Below are 22,607 nucleotides of genomic sequence, written 5' to 3'. Positions count from 1 at the left end.
TTTTGTTGTTGTTGTTGTTGTTCAGGTCAAGAAACATTGCCTTAGGGTATGTTACTTTCATATAGATTGATTGGAATGATGTAGATGAACACCAAAGGAACTGGCAAGGAAAAAGATTAGGAGCTTTGGATTTGTAAAGTGAGGAAAGAAGGAAGGAAATGCAGGAGGATATCTGTGAAGGGGCTGGAAAGCAAACAGGTTGAAACCTCAGGAGGAGCAAGCTTTGGGATGGGATAGTGGTTAGGGGTCTGCCTGAAGTCAATGGCTCTCTTAAAAGATGATATATAATAAAATTTAATGAAGAGACTACGTCGAAAAAGCACCAAGTGTTGGCGAAGCCCCTGGGGGAGAGTAGCCCCCAGATTCTCAGCCCAGTCTGAAGAAAGGGAAGGGAACCATAACTGGAACCTGGAGGGAGCCATAGGTGTAGGAGACAGCTGTGCCCTTCAGTCAGCAATGCTACCCCTCTGAAACCTTGGCCTATAGGGAGGGAGCTGGGGGGATAAATACCCATCATTCTCTGTCCTCCAACGCTTTGAACTCTCTTAGTGCTACCATTGACCTACGACAAGGAGAGGCCAGAGGGCAAGGGAGCCCCCACTGATGCAGAAGTCAATGCGGAAGTCAGCCTCCTAGGACAAGAGCACTGTGAGGGGTGTGGAGGATCTGGAAAGGCAGACAGACTGTCCAGCAGAGGGGCGGGGGGTCTGCACCCTCGATCAGAGGGCATGTAGGTTAGCGTGGGTACAGGACAAACACATAAAGCATTAGCGCCGTTAGAATGCCCTCCTTTCATTTTTATAGTGTTGCTTTTTCACTGCTTCTAATGACTTTTCATGTCAAAATAGCACCTAAATAATTGCGAAGTGGTACCACTTTTGGAGACTGTCTTCAGATGGTGGAAATACTTTTCCTGTTCCCCACTTGCCCCTCCTAGCTACACTTTTCAAGGAAAGGTGACAAGAATCAAGCCCATATCCTGGCTGGTTTCAGCATCTTGGGAGCAGTCAGAATGGCAATGAACAACAGGAGCAGTGCTGAGTTACCCTCCTATGGATCAAAATATCAGGGCAAATCTAGAGCTCTACCAACCTTGTCATTTCCCCAATGGAATCCAATCTCCCCAGGCCACCAGGTGTGGTACGCCCTCACCAATTTAGTCTCTCGTGTCTCCATGTAATCACTTATCTTTCTTCCTTGGGTGGCTGTAGAAAAAGAGTAAAAAGAAGAGAGGAAGAAGTGAAGAAAAGATAGCATGTGGCCTTGTCTTCCTCCTCTCTTAGTCATTGAAATCATATACCACTGATTTTCCTGTGCATGGGGCCATGGGCACTTGAACCCGGTCAGGGGAGGGCTCCAGAGCCAACCTTTAATCATTTGTTGATTCAATAACCATGGCCTGTAATATTATTCTCAGCATCTGATGATGACATTACTCATAATGATTGCTCTCTTTGTACATGAACAGGGCTTGTAGACCAAGGCTAGGCTAATGATTCTTTTAAGGCTGCGCTATAAAATCTATTTTCTAGTCTGTAGAAACAGCCACTAATTGAAGCGTCTGGTGCCATTTGTGAGCCTGCCTTTTTTGCCCTATGGCAGGTCACTTCCCTTCTGTAAAACTAGTCACCCCATTTCTGTTTACAAAATACAAGGTTGGGGGGCGCCTGGGTGGCTCAGTGGTTGAGCATCCGACTTCGACTCGGGTCATGATCTCACAATTCGTGGGTTCGAGCCCCGTGTCGGGCTCTGGGCTGACACCTCAGAGCCTGGAGCCTGCTTTACATTGTCTGTCTCCGTCTCTCTCTCTCTGCCCCTCCCCTGCTCACGCTCTCTCTCTCTCTCTCTCTCTCAAAAATAAATAAACATTAAAAAAATTAAAAAAACAAAAAACAAAATACGAGGTTGGTCTTTCTGCCCTTCTCATTTCTCAGATAATCACAAATATGATGTCCCAATTCTTGTAACAGTGTACCGGGAGAATCAGGAGTGCAGAAAACATAGGCTTTGCCCACAGTAACCAGGACAGAATCTTACACATAGGTGCTCAAAAACGTCTGTTGAATGAATAAATGAATGTTCTTGGGAGTTGCATTTATGACTCTAAGATGAAAGGGTGTAATAAGGAGACAGCTGGGAATTGAAAAAGCAATATTGAGATAATTAAGAACAGTGTCTGCCTATAAGGGTTGTTGAAGATTAAATGAACTAATACATGTGAAAATAAAACTTTAAAGCCCTATACACACATGTTAAATATTATCATTATGTATGGCTATTGTCAATAACTAGTCTCTCTGGAAAGAACATGAGATTTAGACTCAGAAGATACTTGCCTCCTTCACAGTCCTCAATTGTGTTGACTGTGGAAAGTTGCACAGCGTTGCTCTCTGAGACTTATTCTTCACATCTGTAAAGTGGGGATATTGATATTGTCATTTTCTTTCCATGTGAGACTCAGAGGGTTGTTGTGAAATGCTGTGAAAGTTGTAAAGCCCAGCGTAAACACTGATTTTGGTTTGTTTGTTTGGGTGATTAGTACCCTGTGACCCAGTGGACAGAGGGTCGATAGGGTGCACATGTTACTACTCCAGAATGACAATAAACGTGAAAATGTATACTTCTCAGAAGGTGTGCCTGTCTGGGGCCAAGACTGCATGATTGTTGAAGCTGTGGGCCCCTCGAGGGTGGATGCCACCACCATGCTGCCCAAGTGGATGCTCCAGGCAGCTGGGCTGAGAGAATTAAATGTGCGGGTAATTCCTACTCGTGGTATCAGGAAACCACTCTCCCATCCAGCTCTATTCACCGCTTCTCATGGATAGCAAAGTGGGAAACTTGCATTCCCTGATGGGCTTAACAGTAATGACACCGGACAGAGAATCAGAAGCCGGGTTCAAGACCCAATTGTTGTACTTTCTGGCTGTGTGATCACAGACAAGTCATTTATCATTGCTTAGCTGGGAGAGGAGAATAATGAAATCTATTCCACAAGACTGTTAGGAGGCTAAAGGAAGTTTATATATGTAATGTCATTCTGTAGCCTGCAAAGCACTAAACAAATGTAAGTATTAGTATTCTGCCCAGACACGGAGGGAGATGTTACCGAGCAGTAAAATTTCCTCACACATAAATGGCAGAAGTGGAGAGGAAGAAAAGCAAACGGGCTAGATAATTCACAGACTGGAATAACCGGCTCCTGAATCATATAGACTTGACTAGGCCGGGTCCAATATAGAGCCCTGGTAGCAACTTCAGTGGCTGGAAAATGGCGCTTAGGAGGATAAGCCAAAGGGCTTATTTCCTCAAAAGACAAGGTAGATGGGAAGGAACCTAGTGATCCGAGTACACGCAAAGCAAGCAGCCGTGTGCCATTCCACAGAAAACAGGACTCGCAGGTGGCCAGGATGAGGATCTGTTGGGTCAGTAGATGGGAGTTTTCTGTACGATAGAAAGATGGGGCAGGCCAAAGCCGGTGCCAGAGCTTTTGTGACCCGAGTATGTACCCAGCCAGACGGCCTCTCCTGACTTGGGGGGAAGACGCCGTCCAGGAGTTTAGTCGTGTTGACCAACAGGGGCTGACCCCTGAGACAGAAAGGTTAATCTTTGTGACATGGAGCTTAAAGGGGCCCATGGGACAGGAACTTATTTGGGCAGGTAGCTTACCCCAGACCTACCCTGTACGTTCATCCCTGCATTAGTTACCTGGGACAACTTACTAAATACCTTCATAACCTTAAATACAAAACAAAATTTGGAGATAGTCATTGTCATTCACTCACGCGTTCATTTTTGCCTCTTGAGCCAGTACTGGTGACAGCTTCTCGCTGGCAGAAAAACCCAGGTGCCCATGACATAGACATTTCCATGAGCAAGCGCACTGCATACAGAAAAGAGTTAAGCCCTTTCGTAATTGCTACAGTAGATGGCAAAAGGAGAAGTGTGAAGGGTGAAACTTAGATGTCCAGAGGAGGGAGCAGTCCCGCCTGACAGTGGAGGTGAGGGATCACAACACGGAGAAAGTGGCATTTGAACCAGGGAGTGAGGATAAGCAGCTTTTGGCAGGATGTTTGGGGCAATGGGTATTGCATGAGTTTTTGTGCAGAAGTATTTGATTTTTTACTCGTGGTTTTTATTGACGGTGTCTTTTTTTTTTTTCCAAGGTTATTTATTTATTTATTTATTTATTTATTTATTTATTTATTTATTTTGAGAGAGATGGAGACAGAGAGAATCCCAAGCAGACTCTGTGCCAGCACAGAGCCCGATGTGGGGCTCAAATCCACGAACCGAAACCTGGGCCGAAACCAGAGCGGAAACCAAGAATTGGACACTCAACTGACGGAGCCCCTCCTATTGATTGATGTCTGTAATCAAAGTGTAAATAACTTTGTTAAGAATAGTGATTGTGCATTACACTTCTTTTACGTCTGTGCTGCTTCTACCCAGCGTTCTATACATATCCAGAATGAATGTCCATTCTTTCCACAATTTCTCCTCAGAGACTCTTCTAACAAAACCCTTCCTCTAGGCTTCTATCCGTCATTCTTGTGGTCAAATCACATCCATCTTGTAAGACCACCTTCCCCTTTTTTTTCCTGGTGAGAAAGGACTCTACTGCTCTCTAATGCCTATTTATAAAGCTGAACCACAAGCAATTGTTTCTGTAGATCAAAAATGGTCAAATATTGACAATTTTATATGGTTCAACCTAATGTATTCTCTTCTACTGAATGCACTTCACTTGGTCTCACTTTGTACTGCTTCCCATTATCAGAGTTTAAATTACCTTGTTTCTTTCTTTCTTGGCTTTCCCCCTGCCTACCCCCGACTCCCAGCAGATGTAAGCCCCATGGGAGTAAGAAAGGTAGTGTCTTATCTTCACTGTAACCCTATCTCCTAGCAAATGTAGGCGTTCAATATTTGTTTAAGGAACAAATAAATGCCCCAGGGTTTGGACATTAAACAAATTTTATCCAGCCTTGGGATTGGGTGAGTCTTTCCAGGCCTCACTGAGCTCCAAAAGCTAAGTTGTTGGGTACATTAGGTCAGTGGTTCCCAAAGCTGGCCGCTCATGAGAGTGGCCTTCAGAAAGTGTTAAAAATACAGATTCCAAGGTCCACTCCAGACCAATGGAATCATGATAGTGAGGAGGGGTTAAAAGAAAACAGGTATTTTTGCCTCTGAAGATGACTCTTAGATAGTCACTGAAACAGGTGTCAGCTGTCAGCCTGCACTTGGGAGCTGCCGGACCCCGTGAAGTCATGGGGAGAGGACCATATCTGTCTTGCTTGCAACCTGTCACTGCCAGGTTCCCGATACATGGCACAATGGTTAGCACATGGCAAACAGCAATGATCAATTGTTGGCTGCATATTGAAGGGCTTTTCCATTTCTGAGGGGCATCTTAAGCTGCCAAGCCCCATTCGGTTATCCGAAAGGGGTCTTAACGTGGATTGACCTTGAGAGTTTTTTAGGGTCAGGGTACCTGGGCAGTTCAGTTGGTTGAACATCCTACTGGGGCTCAGGTCATGATCTCATGGTTTGTGAGTTTAAGCCCCATGTCAAGCTGTCTTCTGTCAGCACAGAGCCTGCTTTGGATCCTCTGTTCCCCTCTCTCTCTGGCCCTCCTGGGCTCACGCCCTCTCTCAAAAATGAATAAACATTTTAAAAAATTATTTTAAATTTTTTTTAATTTAAAAAAAGAGAGTTTTTTAGGGTCTCCTTGGGCTCCCAAACTTGAGATGCTTATATATTTATGACAATGTGTAATAAGCCACATGTCACTGGGCACTCTCACCTCTCTGAGTCTTAGATTCCTCTGTGAAATAAGGGTATTGGGTTCAAAAAGACCACTAGTGTCCTCTTGGACTTCACCTTGCTTTCCTTAATGACTCCCCTAGTTACTAACTATGTGACTCTGGGCAAGAGATTTATCTCTTGCTGAAGTTTCTGTAACCCCATCCTCTCACCCTCCACTGTAGGATTGTAAGCGTCCCCCCTCCCCCCCAAGAGCAGAGACCTTGCCTCTCCATTGCATCTACCCACAATACTTAGTGCTTGGCATACACTAGTCACTCAGTAAATCAGTCTTTGAATGAATGATAGAGACTTTTTAAAAATGCAATGAGAAGGCAATTAAAAACTGTACATATCAACCCGAATTCACTGCACTGCTAGAGGAAGTATACAGTGACACAACCACTTTTCTTTCTTCTTTTTGAATAATAAATTTAAGGTATAATTAATATATCATAAAGTTAACCGTTTTAAAGTTTAAATTCAGTGGTTTTTACTATTTCACAGAATTGGGCAACCAGCACTAATCTAATCCCAGAACATTTTCATCATTCCCACCCCCACCCCCCACCCCGCCCAGTAACCCCGGGTCCATTAGTTGTTGCTTTCCATTTTCTCCTCCTCCCAGGCCCTGGCAACCACTCGTCTACTTTCTGTCTTTATGGATTTGCCTCTTCTGGACACGTCAAGTGAATACAAATGTGCAATATTTGGTCTTTTGTGTCTTCTGGCTTCTTTTTCACTTATCACAGTGTTTTCAAGGTTCATTCTAGCTGTGGCAGGTATCAGTGTTTCATTCCTGTTTATAGCAAATAATATTCTATTCTGTTGATATACCACATTTAACTTATCCATTTATCAGTTGATAGACATTTGAGTGGTTTCCACTTTTTCTCGATTAGGAATAATGGTACTATGAACATTTGTGTACAAGTTTTTATGAGGACATAAGTTTGGGGACATACCTAGGAGTAGTCTTATGGTAACTGACTTTTTGAGTAACTGTCAAAGCTGTCGAACTGTTTTCCAAAGTGACTGCTTCATTTCACAACCCAATCAACAATGTATGAGGGTTTCCATTTCTTCATGTCCTCTCCAATGTTCACTGTTGTTTGTCTTTTTTGTTTTCACCATCCCAGTAGAAGAGAAGTGTTATCTCAGTGCAGGTTTGATTTGCATGTCTCTAATGACTAAAGATGTTGAGCATCTTTTCATGTGCTTATTGGCCATTTGTATATATTCTTTGGGAAAACATTACTCACATCCTTTGCCTATTTTTTTTTTCCTCAAGATTTAAACATTTTTTATTTGCCAGTATGGTGTATGGTTTATCTGTGTCTGGAAGCTTGACTTCATTTAAGACAACTCAGTGCTCTCTGATAGTCTTTTTTTTTTTTTAATCTTTTAGAGAGAGCATGAAGAGGGGGAGGAAGAGGAGAAGAGTGGGGGGAGAGAGGGGAAGAGAGAGAGAGAGAATCCCAAGCAGGGATAGCTGATAGCCATCAGCTGATAGCAAGGAGCACAAAGCAGGGCTCAATCCATGACCTTGAGTCATGACCTGAGCCAAAATCAAGAGTCAGACACTCAACTGACTGAGCCACCCAGGTGCCCCCTCTTTGATAGTCTTCACTCCTAATCTGAGCTTTAATTGTTCAACCTTCAAAATCTTTTTTTTTTTTTAATGTTTATTTATTGTTGAGAGACAGAGACAGTGCAAGCAGGGGAGGGGCAGGGAGAGGGACACAGAATTCAAAGGAGTCTCCAGGCTCTGAACTGCCAGCACACAGCCCAACTCAGGGCTCAAACTCACTAGCTGTGAGATCATGACCTGAGCCAAAGTTGGATGATTAACTGACTGAGCCACCCAGGCGCCCCCGCCTTCAAAGTATTTTCCTGTAGTTTCCAGACTCAGCTCTGTGATGGAACAATCAGGAGTAAAACACTCTGCCTTTTCTCTGCTATGTGTTACCATTTCTACATCTTCACAAACCTGGCTTTATCCTTTCTCATTCTTCTTTCATAAACTGTAGCTCATTACAGCCTTTTCTTTCCCTTTATCCATTTGTAAATTGGATTTTGTCTTTTTATTGTTGAGTTGAAAGATTTTTTTATATATTCTGGATGCTAGTCTCATATCAGATAAATGACTTGCAAACACTATCTCCCATTCCGTGGATTGACTTTCTACTTTCTTCATGGTGTCCTTTGGAGTACAAAAGTGTTAAATTTTAATGAAGTCTAATTTATCTACTTTAAAAATTGTATGTGCTTTTGTCGCTAAAATACAATTGTCTTATTTGAGGTTACAAAGATGTACTCATATCTTTTCTGCTAAGAATCTTAAGGCTTTAGCTCTTACATTTAGGTCTATGTTCTATTTTGAGTTAATATTTCTGTATGGTGTGAGGTAGAGCCATTTTTCTTTTCTTTTTTTTTGTAGTTTAATGGTTTTATTAACACAAATGTGAGGTGCACATAAGCTGTCTGTCTATTCATTTTCTTGCTGTGCAGCCTGGCATTGGGTTGGGTGACTCTGACAGCCAGCTGGGATGCTCTTTCCGCAATGGCTTTGTGGTTCTTGGAGGAGACACTGTGAACAATCTCCGCACAGTAAGATCTGTTACACGTCAGCAGCACTTAAACTCCTTGATGTTGTGGACTAGGAACTTCCAGAAGACACTGGGAAGCACGTGCTTTGTTTTCTTGTTGCTACCATAACCAATGTTGGGCATCAAGATCTGTCCCTTGAATCTTTTGCACACCCTATCGTCAATGCCTCTGGGTTTCAGCCAGTTGCGCTTCAGTTTGACATATAGGTCTGACGTGCCAGATGAACTTCTTGGTCCTCTTTTTAACAATGTTGGGCTTCACCAGAGTCAGCCATGATGCAAAGTAATGGATGGCTGCCACCTCCACAGGCTGAGCCATTTTCTTTTTAAAAAATCTTCCTATAATGAAATTTACCACACATATAGAAAAGTACACAAAATAAAAATGTATAGCTAAATAGATCACCATAAAATGAACATCCTGTAACCAATATCCAGGTCAGGAAATAGAACATGGTTAGCATTCCAGAAGGTCCTCTGGTGCTGCTTCCCAATCAATATCCTCCCTTCCCCATGAAGTATCTGCTACCGTTTAAAGTAATCTCGTTTGCTTTTCTTAGTTTTACTACCTTAGCATGCATCCCCAACAATATAGCTTGACTTTGCTTATTTTTGAAGCTCATATCAATGGACCTATACCATCTCTGACTTTTACTCAACATTTTTTTTTTTGAGATTTATTCAGGTTTTGCAAGTAACTGTAGCTCATTCATATTTATTGTTGTATGATGTTACTTTGCATGAACATACCATAATATTTTATTTTTTTAAGTTTGTTTATTTATTTTTAAGAGAGAGAGCCAGTAGGGGAGAGGCAGGGAGAAAGGGAGAGAGAAAGAATCCCAAGCAGGCTCTGCACTGTCAGAGCAGAGCCTGATGCAGGGCTTGAACTCATGAACCGTGAGATCATGATCTGAGCTGAAATCAAGTCAGATGCTTAACCAACTGAACCACACAGCTGCCCCCATAGTATTCTATTTTTGATGGTCATTGAAATTGTTTACAGTTTGGAGCTTTTATAAATAGTGATGCTGTGAACATTATTTTTCTTGTCTCTTGGTACACTGTGCATGAACATATATTGACTATAGCTTAGAGTGGAATTATTAGACATGTGTATGCTTCACCCTCACAGAGAATGACAGTTTTACAAGGTGATTGTTATCAGTCAGTTAAAGCTCTCACTAGCTGTAAATAGAGTCCTGGGACGCCTGGGTGGCGCAGTCGGTTAAGCATCCGACTTCAGCCAGGTCACGATCTCGCGGTCCGTGAGTTCGAGCCTCGCATCGGGCTCTGGGCTGATGGCTCAGAGCCTGGAGCCTGTTTCCAATTCTGTGTCTCCTTCTCTCTCTGCCCCTTGCCCGTTCATGCTCTGTCTCTCTCTGTCCCAAAAATAAATAAACGTTGAATAGAGTCCTTATTCCACACTGTCCCCTGACCAACACTTTTTATTACCATGAACATTTATTCATTTATTTTTTATTTAAATCCAAGTTAGTTAACATATAGTGTAATAATGATTTCAGGAATAGAATATAGTAATTCATCACTTATTTATAAACATCCAGTGCTCATTCCACCAAGTGTTCTCCTTAATGCTCCTCTCCCATTTAGCTCATCCCCCCACCCAACACCCCACCATCACCAACACTTTTTATTGTCTATTTGATTACAGTCATCCTGGAGGGTGTTTAGTAGTATTTCATTGTGTTTTAACTTGCTTTTCCCTGATGGCCAATGAGGTTGAGCACCTTTTCATATGTTTATTGCTCATTTGAATAAGTGAGCATTATTTGTATTTCTTCAGAGGAGTGCCTATTCTGGTCTTTTGCTCATTAAAATATTTTTTGGTACTCTCCGTTTTACTTTGCTATGTAATTTCTAGGAATTTAAAAATATATTCTGGTTATGAGTCCTCTGTTAGTAATATGTATGCAAATATCTTCTTTCATTCTGTGGCTTATTTTTTCAATTCTTAATGTTGTCTTTTTGATGAACAGAAATTCTTAATTATAGTATAGTCTAACATAATGATCTTTTTTCTTTATGATTAGAGCTTATATGTCCAGTTTAGGAAATCTTCCTCTATCCTAAGGTCATATATATATCCTTTTATATTCTTAGAGATTTTATTATTTGCCTTTTACATGCAGATCTACAGTCTACCTGGATTTTTGTGTATGATGTGGGTAGGGGGTTAAGTTTAATTTTTTCATTTTTTTTTTTTTTTTTAATTTTTGAGACAGAGAGAGACAGAGCATGAGCAGGGGATGGGCAGAGAGAGAGGAAGACACAGAATCTGAAACAGGCTCCAGGCTCTGAGCTGTCAGCACAGAGCCCAACACGGGGCTTGAACTAGCAAATCGCGAGATCATAACCTGAGCCGAAGTCGGACGCTCAACTGACTGAGCCACCCAGGCGCCCCTAAGTTTAATTTTTTTTAAAATAATGATTTCCAATCATCCCAGCACAACTTATTGCATACTTTTCTTTCCAAACTTCTCTAAAGTGCCTATGGTGTTAAAGTCATGTGTTTATTAACCTTTGGTCAGTGTCTGCGCTATTTATTATTTCATTGATTTCTTTGTTTCTCCTTACATTTCCATATAAGTTTGAAAAACAATTTGTGAAGTTCCACTGGGGTGGAGAAAAAAGTGTCAGAATTTTGAGATGATGCTAAAACTATAGATTAGGGAAGATTTACAACTTCGCCATGTTAATTGTACTAGCCCATGAGCATGGTATATTCCTCCATTTATTTAGACCATCTTTGATTTCTTTCAAAAATATTTTAAAGTTTCTATGTAGAGGTTTTTACACATATCTTTTTGAATTTGTTCTTAGATACTAGATATTTTATAGTTTTTATATTAAATGTATTTACAAATTTTCATTTTCCTAATTCTTTTTGGTTTTTTGACATATAAAAACAGCTCAAGTTTTGTTGGACATTAACCTTATTTCTGATTATTTTGCTAAACCTGCTTATTCTAATTTTTTATATATTAAAAAATGCCCTGTGAAAATAATGATGCTTTTATATCTTACTTTCTAAAACCTATATATATCCTTTAAGAGATGAACAGGTTTTATTGGGCTCAGATCAGAAGTCTGTGAGTCTTGAGGACCTCCGTTTATTTGCTGGTTTTCTTCCCTATGTTGTCCTTGGCCTGTTTGAGCTACTCCTTCTGTAGTGAACCTTGGCCTCATTGTACTTCTTCTTCTCCAGAGTGGCTGTCAACATTTGGTACTTCTGGTCAACCTCGTAAGTCAGGTGCCTCAAGTAGACAAACTTATGTGTGGGCTTCAGACACACAGATTTAAGGAAAAATAATCACTTGCTTTTTCTTGTCAAATATCTTGAGGTGTTCTAAAGTGGCCTGGAAATGCTCTATCTTGTGGGGCCACATGCATTGCACAATCTACCTAAAGATGTGCTTGGATATCCAGAAGTAGTAGGGACCATAGGATGGGTTGGTGTCTATGTGCTTGTGGAAGAAGTCCAAAGCCTGGTACCTCCCCCTAATTCTGTAGAAGTTGTCAGAAATGTTAATATTCTTACAGTGCATGACCACCACTTTCCAGTCCAGCACCATCTGCCAGGTCATTCTAGCCTCCAGGTGATCCTGTAGATGGTGTCAACCATTGATCACCAGCACTATCCCTCTGTTAACTTTGGCAGCTGCCTTGGAAAATTAATCCCTATAAAATTTTTTTCTTATCTTATTGCACTAGCTGGAACCCTAGTGCAGTGTTAAAAAGGAGTGGTGAGAACAGACATTCTTGTTTCCAATGTTAGGGGGGAAACTCAACATTTCACCACTGTAGAAGATGTTTTCTGTAGGGTTTTTAGAAACATCCTTTATCAAATTAAAGATGTTTCCTTCTATTCATAGATTACTAAGGCATTTTCTTCACGAATAGTTATAGAATTTCAGCATTCTCTTTCTTTCTCTATTGAAATGATTTAATGATTTTTCTCCTTTCTGTTAATATGGTGAATCATATTTGTTGATTTCCATGTTAAATTATCCAACTTATTTATCATCCACTGTCCTTGCTATATATCCTGTTGAATTTGTTTTGCTGATATTTGTTTAAGATTTTTTCATAGACTTTATTTCTTAGAGCAGTTTTAGGATCTCAGCGAAATTGAGAGGAAGGTACAGAATCTCCCATGTACTCACATGTATAGCTTTGTCTGTTATCAACATCCCCATACCACAGTAGTCTATTTGTTAAAACTGATGAATCTACACTGACATATTATTATCACCCAGAGTTCATACAGTACATTACGATTCACTCTAGGTGTTGTACATTCTATCGGTTTAGACTGAAATTCTATCGGTTTAAAATGAAATGTTTCCACCCTTTAGAGTATTATACAGAATAGTTTTACTACCTTGAAAATCCTTTGTTGCTTTACCTGTCCATCCCTCTCTCTACTAACCTCTGGCAACCACTGATCTTTTTACTGTCTCCACAGTTTTGCTTTTTCCAGAATGTCATATAGTTGGAATCATGGAGTATGTCACCTTTCAGATTGGCTACTTTCTCACTTAGTAGTATGCATTTACTATTCCTCCATATCTTTTCATGCTTGAAAACTCTTTTCTCTTTAGTGCTGAATAATACCCGTTGTGCAGATATACAACAGTTTACTATGCATTCACCTACTAAAAGACATCTTGGTTGCTTACAAGCCTTGACAGTTTTGAATAAAGCTTCTATAAACACCTGTGTACAGATTTTTGTTTGGACATAAAATTTCAAGTCCTGTGGGTAAATAGCAAGGAGTATGATTACTGGGTCATATGTTAAGAGTATGTTAGTTTTGTACAAAACCACCAGACTGTCTTCTAAAATGGCTGCACTATTTTGCATTCTCATTCTTGTTGCTCTACATTTTTGCCAGCATTTGGTATCAATGTTTTGGATTTTTAAGCCCCATTGTTTAACTCAGTCAACATTCATATACCTACATATTTTCTTCTCTTTTCATACTTTTTCATACCTTTATGCCTATCTGAGCTTACACTGGGGAATCATTTTCCTTTTGCTTAAACAATACTCTTTAATATGGATTGACTGCCAAAAATTTCTCACATTTCTTTTTCTTTCTACCTCTCTTCTTTTTTGGAAATGTCTTTATTTTTCTTTCATTCTTTGGCCTTAGGAGTATGCTTTGCCCATGAGTGTGGAAAGCGTAAAGTGTCAGGGGTTTAACCCAGGAACAATCCTCAACCACCGAGGTGTGGAGTTGATGGATAAATACCTCTAGCTTCCTCCCTACTCAGTGAGATAATTCTGAGATGTGTTCCCCCGCTGTCTCTCAGATTGTCCCCAGTGGGATTGCGTTCCTGTTGCCCACAGTGGTAAAACATGCATCAGCCCATCTTTCATTGAGCTTTCCCCCTTTCCTGTCTCATTTCTCTGTTCATTTGTTTTGAAACGGAAAATTAGTCCAAATTATTAGAAAAGAACCCTCCTCCCCCTGGTCTTCTCTTCTGGGTTGTATTGCACTTTGATGCTTCAAAGAGATTCTGCTTGAACCCTGCTTATTGCCATCCTCTATCTGTATTCCCTCCTCCCCTAGGTGATGGGCTTGCAAAACTCCACGCCTTTATTCTTGTTTTTCTGTCTGCAAAGTGGGACCCACTAACGTGTTGGAGCTGTGCAAGAGGAAAATTGTCCCTAACATGCCAGCCTGGGATAACAAAAAGATTGCAATGCCAAGATGGTCATCGAAGACCAAATGTGCAGTTTCAATAAGAGAGAAAACTGGCCTTCACCCGTGAGAGAAAGTCTCAGAACTAGGAGACGAGGGGTGAGTAAATCAAGGAAACAGAGTAGAAGAACAATGAAAAGATGAAAAAAGACAGATTTGGAAGAAGTAAGCAATGTGTGGGTGTGGTGTGGAGTTTGTTCAGGGGCAAATATAAAATGAGTGAGCTTAAGCTAGATATTTTATTTGCCCCGAACATTCTTGAAAGCTCAGCTTAAATCACTTTTCTTAATTGTCTTGGCTTGAATCACTTCCTCCGTTAACTTCCATAGCACTCTTATTGCATTTATCAGATCACATTTTTCCTATGGCTTTGAATAATCTGTTCCTTTTAAATTATTAACTGGATGGCAGCTGTGGTATAGTGGAAAGAGCAGTGTAATCAGAGTTAGATGACCTGGGTTTAAGTCTCAGCTTCAACACTTAACTGCACATCAGTGTTCTCATCTATATAATGGGTATATATTATTTACCCCACAGTGCGTTGAATATTAAAAGACGTAAGTATATAAAGTCATACATAGTGAACACTGTTGACTAATAAAAGCTTCCATTTGCTGAGCCTACCAAGTGTTATGAACTGCTCTAGGTGCTTGACAAACGCTATCTTATCTAGACCTCATCACAACCCTATGTAGATCTGTTACTATGGGATATTTTACTAATGAGAAAAAAAGACATTATGAGAGGCTAAATAATTTAAGCAAGGTCACATAGTTAAGTACCACAAACAGGACACAAATCCAGTTCTGTCTAGCTCTAAAACTAGCAGTGTCCGTTGGTCTACCCTGCTTCCCTTCTGCTTGTGAGGACTAAATACCAGCCCTGAAATCACTTTTTAGTGTAAACTAATCTGGGCCAATTTTGAAGCTGGTGACCTACAAAACTGTTCCATTATCTGTCTCAAGGGGGTACCTACTCTATCCTGATTTATAAATAAATTTTCATATATTTTGCTCAAAAGAAATTCCTAAGCAAAACTGTGCAAATGCAATGCATTAACAGAAAAATAGGGATATTTTACCTTAAGAACTTTTCCCAGGACCCCCGATTTAATGAACATCTACACAAATTGCAGACGGAGCTTAATGTTTTTACTCTGCTTTGAAAGGGGTACTTGATTTTTTGAAGGTGCTATGGAAGCCTTTGAGAAGAAAGCTATGAACTGGTTCCTTAGAAAAAAGGAGTTCCCTAGAAGAAAAGATCCATTCAAGAATTTGCCGTATGACCCAAATGATCATGAATTGAAGAACACCTTTGTAGAAGAGGTATTTTTCATTAAACTCATGAATCATTTAAATCAGTAATTAGTGGAAATTTCCATTTTGTTTTTGTGCGAGTGATGGTGTTGCTGGGGACATTGGGGAGACTAGGGTGATTAAAGAAGTTGCTGCAAAGTCAGTTCTCTGATCCTACGATAGGACCTTCTGGAAAGGTCCTTACATAACTACCTTACTTCTCCAATAAAAAGCTGTGCATTTCTCGCCCCTTAACTGATTTTGCACTTCCACTTTAAATGTAATTGCAGATGAAGGACTGGAAACAACAAAAACCCCCTAAAGGTCCGCAGAATAATTAGGGCTGCCCGAGGGAAATCAGAGCGAGAAACGCAGGAGCCCCTCTTCCTCCCACCTCCCCGGGGACGCACACTTAGCCTCCCTCCCAGACTTCTTCCCCGCCCCAGCGGGCTCCCCTCCGCCTCCTCCTTCCCTAACACGTGCTCTCCGGAACACTCACTCGGGAGCTATCCCACCCCCCAGAGGGCTGGGCTCGGGGCCGAACGGACCAATCCGCACGCGCCTTACAGCGCCGTGGCCCGACAACGTTGAGCCGCCCAATCGAAAGGGCCTTACCGCCCGTTTCCCGGAGCCCCGCCCCCTCGCAGCCGTGCCCCCGCCCGCCGGTCTCCTCCCTCCACCTCCTCCTCCTCCCGTTCGCCCCTCCCCCGCCGCTCGGGAGCGGAGCCTGCGAGACGGAGAAACTGGGGCAGAAGTGAAGATGGCGGCGGCGGTGCTGGCGGCGGTGGTGGCGGCGGCTTCTCGCCAGTGACGCGCGGTGCGGGCTCATCTCCTTCCCCACCTCCCTAGTCCGGACCCCGTCCGCCGCCGGGACCACACCGTCCCCGCAGCCCGCAGCCCGTCCCTCTCCTCCCTCCCCAGTCGCCCCCTCTCCCGACGCCCGGTCGCCGGCGGCGGCGGCGCGCCCGGGTCCCGGCCGCCGGCCTCGCACTCCAGCGCGCTGTCGCCGCGGGAGCGGGTGGCGTGTTGATCCGCCCCGCCGGACCGCCGGGCGGCGGACACACGCCCGGCAGGGAGGCGGCGGCGGCCCCTGCGCATTTGCTTCCCTCCATTTGGGGACTGGGAGGCGGCGGCGGCAGTGGGTATTGGGGAGGGGAAGGGGGTTGGGGGGGGTGGGCGAGAGCGGGAGGGGGCCGTCCTCGGGAGGAGGACTAGAAGGAAGCACCATGACGTCCATCCATTTCGTGGTTCACCCGCTGCCGGGCACCGAGGACCAGCTCAATGACAGGTAATAGGGCCGGCGGGCTGGCGGGCGGGCGGGGGGAGGGGCGCCTCCCCGCCCTCCCCTCCCCCACGGGGCCGCGCCGCGGCGGGCGCCGGTATTTACGCGCAGGCCGGCCGGCTGGTGGGGGGGTCTTCACTGCTCCCATCTAGGCCCCTTCCGGGGCAAACTTCTGGTCCCGGGGGCTCGGGGTCGCGGGGGGAGCTCGGTGTGGACGGTGCCCGCGGTGTAGACGGGAAAAGCGCGCTGCAACCTTTTCCCTCCCCCCCCCCCCCCCGTCTCCCAACGAGGAGCCGCGTTTAACTCGGCGGAGAGGGGGGGGGCAATCCGGCTCCCGGGGGGGGGGGGCGGGCTGTAATTACCGCCCGGCCCAGGCCCGAGGAATCCATATTAGTCAAAGTTGAATTGAGACAGACAATGCGGATGGGGGATGGTGGAGGTAAAAAGAGAGGGAAGAGGAGAAGCGGGGCGAGGGGCCCCGGGGTAGACTGGGTTCGCCCGGGTCCCCGGGAACTGTGTCCGGTGGGGAGATCTGGACCTGCCAAGCCTAGAGATCCCGGGGGAGGGGGAGGCTGATTCCTGGCAGATCGCGGGGGTGGGGGGTGGGGGGGGTAAGCGCCATGATTATTGTTATTATTATTAAATTTGAGCTCCTGCAGTGAGGTTTGCCCGCCCCGGGAGGGGATGAATTCAGGCGGGGGTGGGGAAGTGGATTGGATTCCCTTTGCTCTCCTTCTTCCGAAACGGGTCTGGTAAGCTCCTTCTCCCAGCCCCTATGGTGCGAGCTTTTTTGTTTCCTTTTTTATTCTAATGATAGTGTTTTCCTGAGTTGTAATTTGACAGCTGAAAACCGTGCGTAGAGTCTAAGGAAAACTCTTACGTTTGCAGTTCGCAATGCTGCTTTCTTAAGCTGTAAATTTCTGGGATGGGTTGCTTTGGGTGGAGGAGGAATTATGATTTTTTTTTTTTTTTTTTTTTTTTTTTTGTCTTTAATAAGAAGGCTGTTTTGGCTGTGTGGATTCCTCCCTTTGCCTCCTCCACCGTTCCCTGCCAGTTTAGGATATTGAATTGCAGGGCCACATGCTCTCAGGGAACTAAGATAAAGCAGGAAAAGTTCCTTCACTGTTGCAAAACAGAGACTCGGAGAAGGTTGAGGGAGGCCTCCATTAAAGTAAGTCTTAGAATTTAGGACTCTGATCTGATGATGGGCTGATAAATATGGGGCCAGAAAGTGGGGCATTTTAAGCTTCCCTCTCCCCCGATAATATAAGTTGCTTTCTACTTCTTTTGAGTATAAAAGGCCATTTGGACCCGAGTGTAGAAGTTAGGTATGATTTTTGCTAAGTGACTGGGTGACATAAGTTGCGTGACGCCCTGTTTGTCCAGCGCTTCCCGGAGGGAGGAAGAGGCCTAACTTGCTAAGATACTGGCCTTGGTCTCCGAGTATCTACCGCCTCAGGTGCGGGGGACGGCTTCTCATCGGCAAGCTGTCCACTCAGTTTGTGGCACTGAGTTCAGATTTGTCTAATCTTTGCTGTAGCTATATTAACACGTTTCTGCAACTTTTGAAATCCTTTCTGAAAATATTAGTCATTTGGAGTTGTCACATAGTTCCTTTAAATACCAAAGTAAGTTTTGTCATTTATTTTGACATTTTATGTGATCCTTACTCTGATTTTATTTCATTTGAGATAGAGATCTTTTTTAAGATTTTAACATAAGATTTTTTGGTAAATTTTGGAACCAGGCTGGTAGTGAGGATAGCTCTACTGTCATTCATAGAGCAAAGTTGATGGTGCTTGTAGTGTAACTTGGCTTGTGACTTAGAAAATTGAACCAAGCAGGAGAGAAGTAGGCCATGTTTTCTATATTAGTCCTGCTTTATATATACCAAGAATCCTGACTAGCTTACTCAGTTGACTGTGCATGCCAGAACCTATTTTGCAGTTGTCTTGGGCACTTTGATTCATTTTTGAGCATTCCTTTTGCTTCAGCTTGTCTGAGAAATTTCCAAGTAATGTATCCTTTTTAAAGCTACCTTTTTTTTTTTCCCCCCATTCCTGGGGTAAACAAGTAGTCTTGTTTTTGATTCCTGTAATGTCAGTATACAATATTAAGAATATTTAGGTCATCTTGAGTTTTCATTTCATGAAATAGAAGTGGATTTGATTTAGTTTATAAAATGTGTGCATCGAGGTGGCAGATAATTTGACAAATAGGAAACTGTCATCCGTAAAATTTGGGGGACATAGTTGTGTCTGGTAGCAGTAAAGAATGGTTTGTTGAGATTTGTGAGGACAGCATTTGAGACAGGCATGCACTCTTGATGTAGCTGACTTAGGATGGAGCTGTTCTGTGTCTCCCCTTCTAAAGGAAGGATCCTTTTTGCATGCCTAGTTGCAGAGTAATAGGACCAGACTATTGCTGCATTGCTTGAGAAACATCTGTTTACAAAACAAACTGGCCTTCTGGAGTCTTTTAACTGGAATCAGAAGCTCAGGATGTTTTCATCTTTAGATAAAATCTTTACCAAGATTGAGTAAGTTTTGGTAGTAGAAAAGAGTGTACTACTCTAGCTTGACTTTTATATGAGAAATGTTGTCTGTAACAGAAATGAAGTGATAAATGATAGTTTTGGATGAAAAATAAGTAGACTTTATTCTGTATATGAAAAGCAGTAAGATTGGATAGGGAGTGTGATACTGCAAATAAATTGCTGAGTTAAAACGTATGGGGCCTCAAAACATCAATATTTCCTTCTCCAAATAAGTTTTCTTTAGAAAGTAGCCACATCCTGTTAAAAATAAAATATTCTGTTCAGTGTAATGGTGTGATGTATCAAATATCTAAAAGGTACTTAGCATAAAAAAAAAGTGTGCTTTTTTTCTTTGCCTTTTCAAAATGCTGATTCTTTAATAGTCTTTGTTATATCGGGTTAAAATCTTTGATTATTGCCCTGGGACACCAAATAATGAATGTAGTTGGTGAATATGGGTGGGGGTGGCTAGGGCAGAGAAGAGGAATTCAGAGAGCCTGGGATGTTGGTTGTGGTTTCCAGAGTGATTACAAGGTTCCTGGTGCTGAGTGGCTGGCCCTATGCAAATATTCACTGTTGAATTGAAACCATCCCTGCTCATATACTTTTGTGACATTTTGATTTTCTCTCTAGTGAATTTCTTGAGTTAGTGCTATGTTCCTGCTTAAGTCATTGTTTCAGAGAAACAGCAAAGGGATACCAAGAACATGGTTCTGCTGTGGAGACCGAGGGAAGGGCTGGAAATGCCTGCTCACTAAGATCTCCCTAAGTGCCAAAAAAGTCCCATAGACTGGTCTTTCACTAATGAGTTGAGAAAACAGGCCCAGAGATTCGCAGAATTTATCCAGGGGCACACAGTGGGCTACTGACAGATGAGGTCCACATGACGGGTCTTTTTTTTTTTTTTTTTTTTTTTTTTTTAAAGTCCAGGTCTCTTTCCACTTTTCCACATAGCCTATATTCTGGGATATTCCTGCCTTCTGAGGTATTGCAGCCTTAGAACAGGCATCTGTCTTAGAGTTTTGATTTCCCCTTCCTCTCAAGTCCTCCTTTCACTTACGCCTTTTGTCAGGTGGCTGACCCTCTTAACCCTTTTCTAGAACTAGCCTAAGAGAGGCCTTTTTAAGGTGATGTGGGTATGCCATGACTTGTCCCTGTCCTGAATTAATCCTCAGGATGTAGGTTCGTTACAATAGGAACCAGTTCTCATTGTTTGTCTCTGCGGAATTTTCCTGTGAGCTTTGCTTTTTTGGCATTGTAATGTGTTGTGCAATCAAACAGTCTTGGTTGAGATTGTCATATCAAAAGGGTTTTTCTTTAAGGAGCTTTCCCTTCAGGGGCTGTCAGGCTGCCAGGTAAGATAATACAGAGAGGAGTTTGAAATGTGGAATTCTTAAATCTGGGTTTGTTTCAGCCAGGCTACTTAACATGGGTGGGTGAGTCATTTAACCACTTAGAACCTTACTCCCTTGTGTCTCCCTCTGCCGCCAGCACCTCAGTCTCTAAATCAGGCATAGTACCCATCTCAGGGTTGGTGAGAAACAGCTGAGATAGTGGGTAGGAAAACAATTATAATGTAGGTTCTGTGGAAAATATGAAGAGATGGTTACTTTTAACTGCTTCTGTGTGTCGTCTGAATTTCACATAGAAAAGCAGGAAATCAAAGGGATCGCTCTAGAATGTCCTTAGCATTGATACAAAATCCAGACCCTTAGTCTTAGATCGCTGTTTCTCAACTGGATGCTGTTTTGCCTCCCTGGGGTGTATCTGGCAGTGTTTGGCGATACTTTTGATTGTCACCGCTGGGGCATTGCTACTGGCCTCTAGTGGGTAGAGGCCAGAGATGCTGCTAAACGTCGCGCAGTGCACAGTACAGCTCCCACACCAAAGACTTACCCTGGCCCAAATTCTAGTTGTGCTGAGGTTAAGAAATTCTGTCCTCGATTATCTTGAATACATGTAGAGGTAAAAATAAATAGAAATGACTTTTGTAAAGAAAAATCCCAGCAATGCAGTTGTTAGTCTTATAATGTGACTATTTACAATTAAAATGAAAAAGTCAGTTTCTTGGTAACACTAGCCAGATTTCAAGTGCTCTGTAACCACATGTAGCTAGTGGCCACCCTATAGGACAGTGCAGATACATATCTGTGCCTTTATCACTGAAAGTTGGCTTGGACAACCGTGAAGTAGAAAGTGCTTTTTTGCACAGGCCATTGGCATTTAGTAAGTGGTCCTGATTTTCATTAGGAACTGTTGGGTTTTAAAGACTCAGGGTATTCTTGCCCTCTCAGTAGGAGCTTGAAAATGTGCCAGGGGTTACATGGAGGTGAACGAAGGTTGTGATGGGCAGATGTCATAATGGTCGAAAGCTGTCTGAAATTTCAGTACGCTACACCAAAAAACACAAGTATTAGTCTGTGTGGGATAGAGCATCACATCACCAGACCAGAGGGGAAGCTCACTGTTTATTTATTGATCGATTATTGAGATTGTTACCCAGACACAGTAATACTAGAGGACTGTGCTGGGGAAGTACAGGCAAGTTTAACTGAAATGATTAAATGAAGTTGATTAAGGAAAGTAAGATAAAGACAGTGTATGAAATAGCCAAACAAAGTATTGAAAATCAAAACATACAGTGGCAAACCAATTTTATAAATCAAGAAATCAGTGACTAAATCGCAGGCTTAGGAGTAAACAGACACACTTGTGAAGGAAATTACACAGTACACGGAAGTGCAACTGGGAATAATGGGGTGAATTTTAAGAGAGATCAGGCTTTTCCCCTAGCAATTAGGTTATTTAGGAAATAGTTTCTGAAGGAAAGTTGAATCACTGAAGGCTGTGTCAGATTGCACTTGAGTAGGGGCGCCTGGCTGGCTCAGTCTATAGAGTAAGCGACTCTTGATCTCAGGGTTGTAAGTTTGAGCCCCACATTGGATGTAGCGATTACTTAAAACAATAAAATATTAAAAAAAAAATTACGCTTCAGTAGATACTATGGGGTGTATTGAAGGAAGCAGTTTTATATTGCAGGAGGATTTACTTACGTCTTCTTTCCCCCATTTTTATCATATCTACTTCTAATTAAGAAACTCCAGTTGTGGTCTGTATTTCTGTCATTTTGCCACCTTGGCATCCTAAGTAAATGAAAACGGCCTCTCCTAGCTCTGTGTGATTGTGAATTGTTGATTGATTATTATACTTGATTTTTAACTTTTTCTCTGAAAATTATTTTTAATCTTCGTATTATGGAGAATTTCAAGCATATACAGAAGTAGAGGCAATAGGATGATGAACACACGTGTATAACAGTTATCACATAATCTTAGCACTTACCAAATCCGTGGCC

At 42.6% G+C, this 22,607-nt stretch overlaps 1 protein-coding gene and 1 pseudogene across 7 annotated transcripts in view; one reads left to right on the top strand and one right to left on the bottom strand.

The window, feature by feature from the left end:
* LOC123383064 overlaps nucleotides 1-9,107 on the bottom strand; it is a 66,183-nt pseudogene extending 57,076 nt beyond the window's left edge.
* A 7,491-nt stretch (nucleotides 9,108-16,598) lies between these two features.
* UBR5 (ubiquitin protein ligase E3 component n-recognin 5) overlaps nucleotides 16,599-22,607 on the top strand; it is a 136,536-nt gene continuing 130,527 nt past the window's right edge. For all 7 annotated transcript variants that reach the window (XM_045049765.1, XM_045049764.1, XM_045049766.1 and 4 more), the window contains exon 1: nucleotides 16,599-16,722. In XM_045049765.1, coding sequence (XP_044905700.1) covers nucleotides 16,661-16,722 — 62 coding nt within the window. In that variant the 5' untranslated portion in view covers nucleotides 16,599-16,660. The remainder of the gene's footprint in view (nucleotides 16,723-22,607) is intronic.

The sequence above is a fragment of the Felis catus genome, chromosome F2 (assembly GCF_018350175.1).
Source record: "Felis catus isolate Fca126 chromosome F2, F.catus_Fca126_mat1.0, whole genome shotgun sequence".
Lineage (NCBI taxonomy): Eukaryota > Metazoa > Chordata > Mammalia > Carnivora > Felidae > Felis > Felis catus.
Note: the sequence above shows the minus strand (reverse complement) of the source record. Positions and strands in the feature narration are given on the sequence as shown.